Source organism: Epinephelus moara, chromosome 15, assembly GCF_006386435.1.
Source record: "Epinephelus moara isolate mb chromosome 15, YSFRI_EMoa_1.0, whole genome shotgun sequence".
Classification (NCBI taxonomy): Eukaryota; Metazoa; Chordata; class Actinopteri; order Perciformes; family Serranidae; genus Epinephelus; species Epinephelus moara.
Genome location: NC_065520.1, coordinates 8,224,482 through 8,240,079, shown reverse-complemented (window position 1 = coordinate 8,240,079; position 15,598 = coordinate 8,224,482). Strand labels below are relative to the sequence as shown.

The following is a 15,598-nucleotide window of genomic DNA, read 5'->3' as shown; positions in this document are numbered from 1 at the left end:
AACACTGCAGACGTGGACAGTGGAGCTTTAATTGACACCAGTGTGGGAGGATGTTAGTCTTACAACTTATTTACTTCTCTTACAAAGTAGGTAGAGTTGGTCCACAGGCGACTTTAGCCGGGCAGTTTATTGTCTTAAATGCTTTTTAAACATCAGTATTCAGTAAATTCATCAGTAAATCTGCAACATATAAATCTTAAAGTATATGTTGTTATTATCAGCTGTATTGAATTAATAAATTGTTCATCAATGCTTTGTAGATCAGGAGAATTGATTAATTAATATATTTACTTAACAAAGCCATAAGTAACAACATATAAACACTCAATGAAGAATGATTCATTAAGGGTTTATAAGCTGTTACTAAAGGCTTTATTGAGTTGATGAATTATATCTTAATGTTAAAACATCAGAAAAGGATTTATTAATGTGGTAAAGCCTTAAGTAACAAACCCTAAGTAATAGCCCTTAATAAAGCATTCTTATTAAGGCTTTATACGCGATTACTAATGGCTTTATTAAGTTGATTAATTATTTCTTAATGTATCAGTAAGAAGAATTAATCAAGTCTGCTAATTAAGGGATTCTAAGTTGTTACTAATGGCTTTATTAAGTTAACAGGTCATTTCTTAATGTTAATAGATCAGTAATAGGAATAAATGTAGTAAAGACTTCAGTAACTAACCCTTTACAATCACCTTTAAGTATGCTTATTAAGGGTTAACAGGCTGTTGCTCATGACTCATCATAATTTCTTAATCTATCAGTAATAGAAATTAATAGACAACAATAAAGGGATTTATTTACAAAGGAAAGACTTTTGCAGCCAGCCCTGAATAAATTAGTCTTGTTAAGGGTTTATAAGCTGTGCTAATGGCTTTGTCAAGATATTAAATTATTTCATGATGTGTCAGGTATTAGTAAAAAGGCATTAATAAAAAAGATTTTAGCAACCAGCCCTTAATGATAACCCTTAATACATTATTCTTATTAAGAGTTTATAAGATGTTGCCAAGGGCTTTATTAAGTCGATACATTATTTCTTAATGTATCAGTAATAAGAATTAATGGGCATTAATAAAGGATACATTAACAGTAAAGACGTGGGTAACTAACCCTTACTTAATTATGCTTATTAAGGGTTTATAACTTGTTACTAATGGCTTTATGAAGTCATAGTGACCTAATGAATAAATAATCAACTGCATATGTCATTAGCACAACATAAACACTTAATAAAGTACATCTTCATTAGGGTTTTTCTAATGACTTTAAGGCAATAAATTGTTGATAAATGATTATAGACCAGTATTGTGACTTAATAAATGATTTATTAATGTAATTTAGCCAGAAGTAAGAACTTATAAAGCTTTAATTAGACATACTTTATTAAGGATTTACACTGTACATGTTACTGTCCTTATAGAGTTAATAAATTGATTATTAATGTTTAAAATTAGTATTTACTTAATAAAGCCATTACTAACATCTTATAAAGGTTTAATAAACAATGTATTAGTAGGGGTTTATAAGTTGTTACAAATGGCTGTATTAAGGTAATAGATTGTTAATGTTTTAAAGATAAAAAATAAGATTTATTGGCTTGATAAAGACATTATTAATACTTTATAAACCCTTTATAAAGTATGTCGTGGGTTGTACACTACATGTAGTGGCTAAGGGCTTCACTGAGTTAATAAATTGTTTGTTAATACCATACAGATCAGCACTAAGGCATTCAGTTTCAGTGAGGTGTGTCTTTTCCTCCCACTGATGATATATCGGCAGGTTTTCCCCGGCACAGTGATGGTGTGAGTCTTTACAGATGTTTTGTTCCCCAGATAAGAATAATCTGTTTGCCTCAGCGGACCTGATGTTCCTCTGCATGTTTGTGTGTCCTGCATGTGTCTGTCTTCATTCATGCCTGCGTGTGTGACCGCGCGTGTGTTAGTGTGCGTGTGTGTGCGCAGGGCTGTCTTTGAGGAAGGAACCCCGCGTCGAGCCGGGTGATTAGGCACGCTGCGCTAGTCACAGGAAATGGAGTAGCTGACGGACAGGCCGAGTGCATTATAGATGAATGCCATGCGTTAGCGGCTCCGAGCCCCCGCCGAATATCTCTCAATTTCCTCTCTGAATGACAAAAGAAGCCACGCACAATTTCCTTGATCCGGAGCATTTGTTTAACTGCGCCCTACCCATTTAACCCACCCATTCAATAGTCTGTCTAGTAAAAGGAAATTTAGACAGTGTCAATTTATACAGCTCTAAGGAAGATCTGATACTGGCTGGCAGGGGTGGTGATGATATGTCTCTGGAATTTAGTCAGAGATTTACAGCAGTTAAGTCTGATTTCTCCTGTGAGCTAAATTTAGAGGCGTCATTAAATATACCCTAATATTTTTAACATTTACATACCAGAATGAAGCCTATTTCTCAAAGCTGTATTTCTTTTTTTACTCCACAAAGGCATTTCAAAGTTTGATTGTCGGAGCAGCAAAAACTTATCACGAGGTCAAAGATCACGGATTACAATGAATATTTGATTTTTTTTAAAAATGCTGTCATTTGTCAAATATCCTTATATCGCAGCTCCGAGCTGTCATCTTTACAGCGATCTCTCTTCCCCCCCGTACTGTCTTTGAGTTAGTGACAGCTCATCTCTCCCGGTCACTGCTCGCCGTCTAGACTTTGAACTCGCTCTGTTTACTCCCTTATCTGTTGTTGTTGTTGTTGTTATTGTCGTTGCTCTGCGACAGACTAGTCGTTGTAATGGTAAGCCGTGGCTGGGCTTGAATTGCAGGCTTCAAAGACGTGGATTCAGGCTTGTTGGTTATTTTCAGAGGAAAAGTCTGGTTTGGAGAACAGTTGTGTTCAGTCTCACTGGGGATGGAAGAGAAATTTAGTTAAACACGTCTTTTTTTTTACTCATTTTTGACTCTATTCTAAACAAAGGAAGATTGATAATTATTTAATCTTTTAAATTTTTGTCACTTTTCCTGCAACTGTTGCTCTGAAGAGGAACGCAGGAAGAGTTTTGATTGTGGTGTGTGTGTGTGTGTGTGTGTGTGTGTGTGTGTGTGTGTGTGTGTGACACCAGCTCATGACTAATTTCATAATTAATTGCCTTTTGGAGGACCTAATCACATTATTTGACTCTCTTCTGTAGGTTGTGTGCCAATACAGCGTAGCCCGTGGCTTAGTCACAGTGTGCTGGACTCATTAACAAGGTGGTCCGGAGGTTGTCAAACACACACAAGGCCTGCGCGCATGAGAATACACACACTCATAAAACAATAGGTACATGCGAGGGTTTTTTGTGCGCACACGTGCAGCGATTTAGAGGTTAAAAGATGCCCTCTGGTGTATTTGATAAGGATTTGAATAACTGGTTAGATTTCCCCGGTGGTGTGTGAAAACAGGTCTCTTTTGATGAAGTTATCGCTTGTCATGCGGCTCCTTCTCCTGCTCCGATGTCGGAGACAGATTTTTATAAAAATATGACACAGTAGTTTGTTTTTGAAGGTCTTCAGTGTCTGTTTATGTTAGGGAGACAAAGCAGGGCACACATTTGTACGTCTTGTCTCAGGTTGTGTGTGTGGGCATGTCAGCGTCGACATGTGTGCCGGCATCTCTCTTCCACACATACACACATGGCTTAATTATGACGTTACCAAAATGGGCAGTTTGCTCTGACACCCCGCTTGCAGAATCACACAGCGGACGGACTTAAAAGAGCTCATTAGCTCTCTCTAAAGAGCTGTTTACTGCACATACACGCACGCACAGTAATAGGCAGCTCTGTTGATGCAGATGGACGCCGAGTGTAATGAGAATGATTAGGCTTCTCTATGTGGAGGCTGGAGGAGGAGAAGAAAAAAAAAAAAGAGCGCTGGCAGACTTCAGAAGGTGGAGAAGATTTCTGTTGGATGTTGTTTCAGCTGAGTGCATGATCTCTCTCTCCCTCCTTTCTCTTTCTCCCTGCAACACAAACACACACTTGCTTTTCTGCTCGCACACTTTGCTGCATGTGTCCATCCAAATGCTTTGCAAATTTCCCCCAGGCCTTAAAAGCCTTGAAAGATTGTGGAGAAAATCAAATAACGGATGTGCTTAAAGTTTGCAGCTCCATGGAGGTGCTATAACCAGGGAAAAACAAAAACAAATGAATGGAAAGAATTCAGCTACTCTTTAGGAAAATGTGGACAACCCTTTTCACTGCGTGGCCTATACATGTAATCCTGTAACCCTGTCGAAGGCTATGGCAGCGAGAACACACTTATTTAAGTATTAAAGCTCGGTTAAATCGGCTCCACAGAATTCTTTTCATATTTTAAACAAGAAAAGGACCTTGAAAGTTTTTTTTTGGAAAAGAATAGGTTGCATTCAGGGTAGTTTTTTTTTTTAATTACCATCTAAAAATCCAGGATGATTGATATCTGTGTCGATTGTGTTTTTCTCTTTGACAATATATTCAAGGACTTTTCAATTACTTTTAAGGGCTTCCACTGTGAGAAAAGGAGTGTACTAAGTCTGGCTACCTTAAACATTTTCCCAGTCGACCCCGCCCATCCTGCACCACCACATTAAGTGACTTTGCTTTGCTCATTGCCCTTGGTTTACATCACATTGAATTAAAGGATACACACCAAACGATTCCAAAGTCAATCCTCCTCCATCCCTTTCATATGTTTTGGAGAAGGAGCAGTGAGTTCAAAGCGCTCAGTTCAAAGTATCTGTCCTCATTTGAATAACGTAGAGTAATCGCTATTACCTTATTTAAATAGTGCAAGTTATCATTTGGCCTTCATTTGCATTGCTGGGGTAATCACTGCGTCTCTGCATTAACCTCATTATAGAAGAGATGAAAGCCCTGATGGAGCCTGACACACTCTTTTATATATGTTATCTTTATTAATGATGGAATTAGAAAGATTCATGTTTCTTTAAATGGAGGACATATCACAGTTTGATGGAGTGTCAAACTATGCGGAGGGAAGAGTGTGTGTGAGTCACAAGGCTTGTTTTATTTTGTGTTTTTCTGCTCCCTTCCCCCTCCCCCCCATTTTCCTCTAGAGCCTACTTCCCCTCATCCTGGTCCATTCTCCGTCCTCACTTCTTTTTTATCTCTGTCCATTTCTCTGTACGCCTCCCTGCACTGAAAAGTTGAACCAGAGCCTGGGACTTAAAATGAAGCCTAAACAGGCCAATTCATCATGACAGTGCAAACACATACATCCATCTTAATACGTTATATTATCTTCACTTGTTTACAATGCAGTGCAGGTTTCAAGAGATGCATTAAATCAACTGATTACTGTCTTTAAACAATCTTATTGCAACATGTAGTCTCTGGCCCCAAAGTTCATAACAACAGTCTTTTATTATGAGATTAAATGTCAAATTAGTTGGAATTTTTGCTCTCCCATAATGCTTTTTTACCATACCACAGAGACAGTGCTATGGAAAATGTTGTGTTAAAATATGTAATGTCATTTTCAAAAAGCTTGTCTCAAAAATAAACTTTTGACAATTTTAAATGAAAATTATAATTAGGGGAGACCGGGGGCAATTGTAACAATTATTGGTTTTGAAGTCATGACTCAAAGGCTTCTTAAACTATGTGGGTAATATTTTAGACAAATGACTTGTATCTATGTTCTTCTTGTTAACAGTTGAAAAGCAATGTTAGAATCACAATATTGATTGAAACACTGGAAGTCAAATGTTAGATCTGCACCCACATGCAGGGGCGATAGTAACAGCGAATTGGGGCAAATGTAACAGCACGTGTAATACCTTCAAATAAATATCAAGGACCACAGTAAACTTCCAAGAATATAAATGTAGTTCAAACAATGTAATATCCATTGAACAATTAGCCCTAGTGTAATTAAAACAGTATAATGAATCATGTAATTATACAAATATAAATAGCCTACAAGTATGAGACATCAGTTTGTCTGTTGGCTGGCAGAGAGGGATTATCATATTCTCAGAATGTATCTTAGTTCGTATGATAGCATATGAAAATGCACATACAACGGTGCGTACATGACAAATTAGCTCCTCATGAATGACGTTATGTACTTAAAGTCATGGAGGTTATGTTCAGGCAAGTAAAGTTACCGTGGTCAGGTTTAAGAAAAGAAACATGGTGACGACGTACCTAAAAATGACTCAGAGTTGAAGCGGTTCCAAACACTGGTTTCTTGGGGAAAGTTCTGTGTTTTTTGACCCCACCACAACCCCAACGTTCCTCCTGAAGGGACTGCTTCCTTCTATATTCCCATAAACGTATTGGTCACATGGTCTCAGGCTTCCCAAATACATGGGTTATTCGCGACTTACTAACTCATGAAAACTTGGGATATGTACGAATTTTTGTGCATTATTTTTTGTAGTAAAACTTAAGAACACTGCACAGACCATGTGATTTTGACTGTTCGGTACCATTTCTGATTGGAGCAATTTGAGATGTTACAATTCCCCCCACCTCCCCTAAAAAACTATTATTAATCATACTATATTTATACTATTATTATTTATATCAAATTGATAAATTATGGTGATTTAATGGTAGCCATAACAAATGGATGACATTTACTGCTATTTGTTAAGCTAGGCTACTTTTACTGAGACAATATTAGCTTCTTTTTTCTCAGTAATGACTGGTTTAAGCTACTAGCTCATTTAAATGGGGTAGCTAACTGAATTAATAAAATGTTGGTCCGTCAAAATGTGATTTGTTTTCCAAATACAAATTACTGCTGAAGAAAAAAGTTAGTAAATGTTCCTTTTGCTAAGGCTAGCAGTTGCTAACTCACCAGCTAGGTTTAACCTGGCCTAGCTATTTTGCGTTAACTATCTCGTAAAATGTCTGCTGCGTCACAAAGACAGCACTGAAGTGTAATAGCAGATCCAGAGTATACCAATGCCTGGCAGTAACTGCAGTGTAAAGCCAGAATACAGCAATTAGACAGCCAGAGTAAAGGCCAAGGTGAAAGACTTTAATGGCATTGTTGTGATATCTTCATCGTATATTTGTATCATTGAATGGAACATTATTTAATGCCCATTAAACAACATGTGAAGGTGGATGTTTCTGCAGCAGAATCCAGAGTCACATTGTAGACTGACCCCATATCAACAAGGCAGTGTGTCTGCAAACCTCCAGGACTAGAGACTGTGAAAAGACGTGCAGTGAAGGCATACATACTGATGTCTGAAAACATGGCTGAATCTGGCTGAGAGCCTTTGCCACGGGTCTCCCGATCTCTCCTTGGATACATATTATCTATTAATGAGCTAATGTAGAAATAATAGAGATTTCATGTGCGCTGCCAAACCAGCATTTTGCTCCTGGCTACAGATCAAACGTGTAGCTTGAGAATACAATCCTGAGAACTTTAAAAGCCCTTAAACATTGTTTGATTTACTTGGCTACCATGAGACAACAGTTCAATAACGATATTATTTTATTTATTGTTAGTTTTTGTTCATTCTGTGTTGGGATTACATGGTACTATTAGGGATAACAGAATGAGCAAAATGTGCCTTCCAGTTATAAGATAGTATTGGTGTATTGATGAAATGACAAACTACGTCCTCTTTTGTATCCTGAATTGATTTTATGTGTATTATTATGAAGTCACATCACAATATAATGGTGTATAGCAACCAGGCTGCTGCAGAAGGATTGTTGTGAAACCTGTATTTGGCCTAAAGCCTCATTTTCTCTTATTTTGTCCAGTTTTCCTGACTTGTAATTTTCTCCTTGAAATACTGCCCTTTTATAGCACTGCTTCCACTTAATATATTCTCAATATTAAAGGAGCCTCCCAGCTAATACAAAACTTTCCTCCGCTCAGCTCTTTGTCTGAGGCGTTCCCTGCTTGGTACACTGGGAGGGTGACAGGCTTGCCAGCCCCTGCTAGACTCCCCTCGGCTAAAATGTTGTAAATTAACACAATTAGCAGATCGCCATTCTGCTAATTAGCCACTGGCGTCTGCCGAGAGATGGCTAGAGAGGAGAATCAGAGAGGAAATAGGAGTCTGGGGATTCCCCCCTCCCTCTCTGTGTTGTTACCAAACAAACACAGGGCCTCGGAAAAGAGAGCAAGAGAGTGTGAACGTGTATGTGTTTGTGCCTGCTTTTTTTTGTGTGTGTGTGTGTCTCTGTGTTTGCAGTAAATGGATGGGAGGAAGGGAAGATTTGCTCCTCCATGAATGGATTTTATTGTGCATGCCTGCTTTACTCACACAAGCACAAAAACACACACATAAACCAATTCCGAGGCAGGCATTGCTCACCAGACCCCCAACTGTGGATCTCTACATGCAACCGCAGCCAGTCAATAAGTCGGAGGAAGCAGCCTAAATGACACCGATATTATCCTTTATTTGTGTGCACTAAGTCAAATCAAACGGGGTTCAATCTGCCGTGCGGCTGCTGTGATTACGCCGCGTCCAGCCTTTGATAGCGCCACGGCTTTGATAGTGAGACAACGATGGAGTCGCTGTGTGACTGTCAGTGTTTGCAGATGGCATTGGCTGGGATTAAAGGAAACAGTGGCTCTCCAGCCTCCTGAGGCAATAAAGGGGAGAGCCAGGTGAGTGTGTCTGAGATGAGATGGAGCAAGGAAGGAGGGAGGGGAGGAGGCAAAGCAAGCACAGAGGGAGTAAATAAGAGGAGGGGTGGCCATGGAGAGAGAGAATGAAAAGGAGAGATATATATCGAAATAGATGGAGTCAGAATAAAAGGAGGTAAAGAGAAATAAAGAAGCAGGAGGAGAGGTGGAAAATGGACGACAAAAAAAAAAGCTAAGAGACTGAGAGGGAAGACAAGGCGGCAGGGAGGCATGAAGAAGAGAGGCAGACAGAAAGGTAAAGAGAACGGTGGAGAGAGAGGAGGTCAAGGTGGAGCTGTGCAGACAGGAACTAAGCTTGAGACACAATGTGTTGTAATTCATTGCTCGCTACAGCTCCTGTGTGCGTGCCTGTGTTTGTCCGTCTGGGTCAGTGGATGTGAGCTCGTGTGTGCGCACGTGCACGCCAGCACGCCTGAGTGCAGGCATAGATAGTTTTTTTTAAACGCCTGTGTGTCTGAGCACGAGGCTGTGCGTTTGTGTGTGTGTGTGTTCGATGAAAGCGCTGTGAGCAGAGGGGGGTGGATGTGTATGGGTGTGTGTGTTGCTTTGTGGTACTCGGCGAGGCGCATTTTCAAACCCATCTCCAGCCACCTCAGATGAGCCGGGGATTATAGAGTGACCCTCAATGCCTCTGTCTTATTGGTCTGGCCAGGGTGCATTAGGCTGCCGTAACCAGCCATCCCTCTGTACCGCACTATACCTGCCGACACACTCCCTGTCCTTCTTATGATCTGTAGAAATTAACCATGTATGTGTGGACAGAGCCCCTCTCATGATATGTATCGGGAAGAAAAATAAATGAAAATAAAGAGCACCACAGCAAACAAGCCTCCAGATGAATATCACCTTTTTAATTGGCCTGCCTTCATCCCAGGCAATTTGAAGGTGTTGTCATTTTAATTATTGCTAAAATGATTTTAGCATGTCAATGTGTTCACGTGCCGGTGTCTGTGTCTCCATTTCTCCCAGGCTTAAAGATGCAGTGGACCCCCGAGCACAGCCAGTGGGCCGAACAGCATTTCGACATCTCCTCCACCACGCGCTCGCCAGCCCACAAGGCTGAGGCCTACAGGGCGGTACCTGGGCACCTGCAGCGCTCAGCCACCTACCAGTACGCCTGGGCCAATGACGACATCTCCGCCCTCACCGCCTCCAACCTGCTCAAAAAGTACGCCGAGAAGTATTCCGGCATTCTGGAGATGCCGGGTTCCTATTCGGAGGCCCCGGGAGTGATGAACGGGCGGAAAGGTGAATCAGAGCCCTGGCAGGATGGCGTCTATCCCATGAGCTGCATCCCCGAGGGGGTTTCCGTCAGAAAGGGAGGGGTGGCGGCGGCCTCAGAGGTGGTGTCTGGCATGTGCAGCTCCCCGGGCCTGGCCTCTAGCACCCTGAGTGAGCCCAGCTACTCAAGCAGCAGCTGTGGGAGTCACACTGCCACCGCCCTCCACTCCTCCTCAATGCCCTCTCAGGAATATGGCCCTCCGTACAGCAGCTCCTACCTGCACAGTAGTTACAGCTCCCAGTCTGCCCCCGCCCCAGCACTTCCATCCCCGCTGCACAGCTCTGGGCTCCTGCAGCCACCCCCTCCGCCACCCTCCCACCCCACTTTGGTCCCAGCTTACAACGGAGGCTCCCCCAACTTGTCTAGTTATAATTACCCCCCAGCAGGCTACCCAGCTCAGAGCTCGGTCGGGCCAGGATACAGCCCTGGGGGAGCGCCGCCTCCATCCTCATACCTCCCCTCAGGCATTGCTGCACCTACACCCCTTCCCCCCTCTTCTGCTTTACCTGGATACCCATACCAGAGCCACAACCTGACCCCAATCGCCCCCACCCCTCTCAACAGTAGCTCCTCCAACTCACTCAAGAGGAAAGCCTTCTACATGACAGGCCAAGGAGAGATAGACTCCGCTTATGGTAACTTCAGCTATGGCCAGGCTCGGAGCTCGGCTGAGAGCCCCATGTACAGGATAGCAGACAGCAGCAGTGCTAATGGAGGCTCCAACAGTGCCGGTGGTGGATTTGACAGAAGTGCTGAAAAGTCATCTTTACCTTTTAATCCTCAGAAGCAGTCCTCGATGTCCTCAGAGCAGCAGCAGAGGAAGTACAGCAGCCAGGCAACAGGTGGGCCGCTGACTCCACCGGCCTATGTCACCTCCACCCTGGGGGGTTCCCGCTCAGCAGATTCCCTCGCCAGCTTCACCTCCCCTTCCCTTAGTGAGCAAGGTGCTGATGATCATCGTCTCCACCTCTCCCATTCAGCACCAGGGCCTACCTCCTCCTCATCTACTTCCTCCTCCCGGCCTGCTGAAGAGCAGCTAAAAACCAGTGACCCTCACCTCCTAGACATGGTTACCTCTGAAATAGTTCAGCAGGGGCCCCCAGTCGATTGGAGTGACATTGCAGGACTAGAACTGGCCAAGGCAACCCTGAAGGAGGAGGTCCTGTGGCCCATTCTGCGCCCAGACATGTTCAGCAGTTTAGGACCAGCCCCACGTTGCGTGTTGCTGTTTGGCCCCAGAGGCAGTGGCAGGACGTTGCTGGGTCGCTGCCTGGCCAGCCAGTTGGGGGCGCCATTCCTCCAGCTCAACGGCTCTACGCTGGCCACCAAGTGGCTGGCAGAGGGAGAAAAAATTATCCGAGCATCCTTCCTGGTGGCACGCTGCCGGCAGCCTTCAGTACTGTTCATTAGTGAGGTGGACATGCTGCTGTCAGCCCACCTTAGTGAAGAGAGTCCCATCAACCGACTGAAGGGAGAGCTACTTGCCCAGTTGGACTCACTTCTCATGGGCTCAGGCGAGGACGGAGGCAACCAAGTGTTGGTGATTTGCTCCACAAGCAGACCCCAGGACATGGACGAAGGGCTGCGCAGGTACTTTGCTCGGAGGGTCCTTGTGCCCCTGCCGGATGGCGCAGCCCGACACCAGATCATGAGCCAGCTCCTGGCTCAATCTCAGCACAAATATTGCTTGAGCGAGGAGGAGCTGGCGCTGCTGGTCCAGCGCACTGAGGGTTTCTCCGGACTGGACCTGGCCAGATTCTGCCAGGAGGCCCTCGTGGGTCTGTTACACGTCTCTGCACAGGGCATGGACATGTCGGGTATGATGCCCAGGGGACAGGTCAGGCCCCTCACCTACCAGGACTTTGAGAGTGTCTTTTGTAAATTCCAAGCCAGTATATCACAAAAAGAGATTGACACGTACACTGAGTGGAACAAAATGTTCGGCTGCAGCCAGTGAAACGATAGATTCCGCCCTTGAGAAAAAGAGGCATCCACAATTCCTCCCCTCAGGGCAGAAGCATTGTGCTGGAGGGAAAGGCACACAGAAGGCCAACACAAGCCCACTGAGTTCTCACAAGCAGGGTTTAGACGCACCGAGAGACCTAGTTTGATGAGACAACTGGCAGTTTTGCAGTTAATGAGCAAGATTTTTAATTTGAATGCTTGACACTACAGAAAGCCAGGCATTGTTTACACATTGCAAGCAAGTTGGCTTCAGAAGAGACACCCCAGTGTCTGTGTATATATCGTTATGTTCTTGTTCTTGAGATTTAGTTGGCTATCCAAGTGCCTGAAGTGGTGCTTTCTGATTTTCTTTCTTTGTTTATTTGCCTCACAATCTACATTCATGGCATGAGCTGATGATTATTAAGAGCTTTAAAACTTCAGCGGTGAGTCTGAAAAGCAGAGATTGACAGTTGCCATTGGTGGTGGTCAATCATTCTTTATTGTCTTGCTAAGAACAGTAATCCATCAGGGCGGCAGTAGTCTGGGCCCTGACTCGCACTCATCTCTTCTGATCCTGTGTCTGCAAAACAAACGTAACAAACAAAACTCAGGAAAGCGTTTGTCAATTGTACAGTACCTCAAGATATCTTGACGAAAAGCACTAAGATCTGAGAGCAGAATCCGAGGCGTTTTGGCAGTTTATGTTTAGTGAAGCAGTGTTTGGTGTACCTCAACTGGCTTGGATACATAGTAAAGAGGTGACAATGAATGTACTAGATATGTTCTGGGATGGTGGAACATAATCAAGAGTGAGAGTAAAAACATTATTTCTTTCTTTTTTTCTCCTCACAGCAGGTGCTTCAGTTACCTGCCTCAACTCGACCAATCCTGAAGCTTATTTCCATCGCTTTAAAAAAATTAAAATGGGGGCTGTAAGAGACTGGCAGGGGTTGGGGTGATGGGAGTTGTATATTTATTAAAACAACCATAATCAACATTGTTTATATTATGCGATCTAGGCTATATGGTTAGGCTGCATGGAGGCGCCATCAGTTTGTCAGCTAACTTCTGCGCAAAATATCAGCTCATTTGTCATACTGTTTAGTGAGGGGAGATTGTACTCTCTGACGTGGATGAACTTGACGCTAAAAACACCTCCAAAAAATTGAAAGGAATTGTTGGACATTTTGGGAAATCATTTGCCCTCTTACCGAAAGTTAAATGAGAAGATCAAGCGGGTTTGCTTAGCTTGGCTTAAAAACTGAGCACAGGGAAACAGTTAGCATCTGTCGGACTATTTTTCTTGTTTAATTCGTATGAAAACTGAAGTGTTGAAACAAAAATTTGTGGTTTTACCTGTCTTTGTGACACTAACGGGCTATAGAGTGAGTTCGTTAGCTTAGCGGCGCGTGACACCACAATTGTGGTTGTACGTGTAGAACGCTGTGTTTCTTTGAACAGCAGCGCTCTAAGTTTAGTGTCAAGCAGCAGATTGGATTCACAAATGCACCCAACAATTTTTGGTTTTATACGCTGCTAAGCTAACGGGCTATAGCCAGCAGCCTGGCAGCTTAGCAGCACTTAAACAGTTAGTGGTTTTACATGCATACAAGCTAAGGGGCTGCCGGCTGTTGCCTTGTATTGAAAGGACCAACACAAGAGTGGTATTGACCTTCTCATCTAACTCTGCAAAAAAGCAAATAAGCGTATGACCCAAAATGTCAATTTACTCTTTCAAATCACAGCGATATCAAAGACAATTTACTGTATCTCATTCTATGAATTAAATGTTTGACTTGACTGTCATTTGATCTAGTTTACTCCAGCTGGTTTCAGCCAGAAATGCTGTATTGGAAATAAGCAGCTCAACTGTTGCGTTCAAGGAAAAATCTGTTTTCATAACAGTACACTAGGATTAAGGGAGCTCATTCCAGATATCCTCCTAGTTTTTAAGTTGGATTTGATAGGTGTCACAACCTAGATATGGAAATATGGATTTTGCAAAGTTGCCTTGTCACTCACACTGTTTAGCTGTATTTGAACTGGATTAGCTGTAGGAGGGGATGCCACTTCTGTAATTTAAATTAGACAAGGTCATTCATCCAGTGCATTGCTATAATTTTTGTAAGTGTGCAAAGTAGAGAGGAAATAAGTGTTTTTGCTGGAGGTCTGAGGTCATTTCATAATAGCAATTGTGATTGATTGACATCTCTGTAAAGCAAATAGCATTATTATTGTAGAGGCCATGTTATTGTCCAACCAGTGGGGGTATACATGGTGAGCAAAACTATTTTAATCAAACATGTTTGATCCAAAATGACCGCCCCAGACTAACTAATCCAATTCAAACATTTTTTTCTGTAACTGTATCGGTTTTATTTTTCACTATATTTAAACAGATGGCATCTTAATGCATTTGGATACATACTTCAGTTGACTGAAAAGCTTTGTAACATGAGTGAGGAATTGTGGCACTAGTCTTAAAGTCCTTCATCGCTGAAGGTTATCTGTTGCCCATTGTGTTGCATTGGAATGTATTTTTGTCTCTTCCTTGTCACCGTGTAAGAAGCTGTCCTTTAGCTCCACTGTTGTGACACAGGAGTACTTAAGATAGTTTAATGTACGTGCACTAAAGCATTTTGTGTGTAATACTGTTTTGTTGAAATGTATGAATTTGCTTTGTCTGTCTGGTATTTATCCTGAAGGAGATTTCATTTATCTGAACTGATGATCAGTTTTACACTTTTACTGTACATCCTGCTTTTTTATTCTTCCTTTTATAATACCAGTGAAGTAGGAGCTATACTGTATGTTCAGGCCCACTCTGTGTTGCTATCTCTGGTCTCGGCACCATCAGTGCAGCACCTGATGTGGGGGGAAAAAAAAAGTTCTGCTGAGCGTCAGCAAAATTGACGGAAAGGAAAGACAGCCAGGCAGTGTGGCGGCAGCACAAGGGGAAAGCAGAGTGGTCCGTCAGAAAACCACCCTCAAAACAATCTGTACCAGAATTCCTTCTGTCAGCAAATCCTCTGGAGAGAGAGTCCCTTTAGACAGAAAAACCTACTAATGCACTTCAGAGCACACAACAACAGCACAGGCGTTCTCCCCCCCCCCCCCCCCCCCCCCCCCCCCCCCCCCCCCCCNCCTCCCCGTTCTCCACAGCCGACGAACAAACGACTTGAAACACACCGGTCAATGCTACGCTTGTTTGTTACGTGTTTTGTGGTCCTTCTTTTGTGTCTCGACCTTTTTTCTACATGGTGTTTAAATCTAGCTTTTTATTTTGAACCCTTTCTTTAAATGGACGCTAGAGTTCTTCTTTAAAGCATTTCTACCTCATGGCTACAAAACACACGTGGTATTTGATTTACGTCTTTCCAAATGTCAGACATTTGTGAAAAATGCATTGAAAAATGTAAAAAAAAAAAAAAAAGAAAAAAAAAAAAGAAGTGAAGAGAATAACACCATGAAGTTTTGCGCAGTCTACCTCAGATGACTGTACTTAAAACATTTAGCTGATGGTGCAACCGCAGGCTGCAGCATAGCCTAGTGTGTGTGCGTGCGTGTGCGTGTGTGTGTGTGGGTGTGTGTGTGTGTCTCTGTCACTGTGTGTCAGATCGGAGCTATAGGCGAAACACACACACGCACCTGATAACACTGACGTCAAAAACACACTCACAAGCGATTTGTGAGGAAGGAACAGTTGGGGTCGACCTAAAGG

General features: G+C 42.8%; 1 protein-coding gene across 2 annotated transcripts in view; it reads left to right on the top strand.

Annotated features, from left to right (window-relative positions):
* LOC126402019 (fidgetin-like) overlaps positions 1–15,017 on the top strand; it is a 36,054-nt gene extending 21,037 nt beyond the window's left edge. For both annotated transcript variants that reach the window (XM_050063659.1, XM_050063658.1), the window contains exon 3: positions 9,618–15,017. In XM_050063659.1, the coding sequence (XP_049919616.1) occupies positions 9,618–11,887 (2,270 nt within the window). In that variant the 3' untranslated portion in view covers positions 11,888–15,017. The remainder of the gene's footprint in view (positions 1–9,617) is intronic.
* Positions 15,018–15,598: the final 581 nt, after the last annotated feature.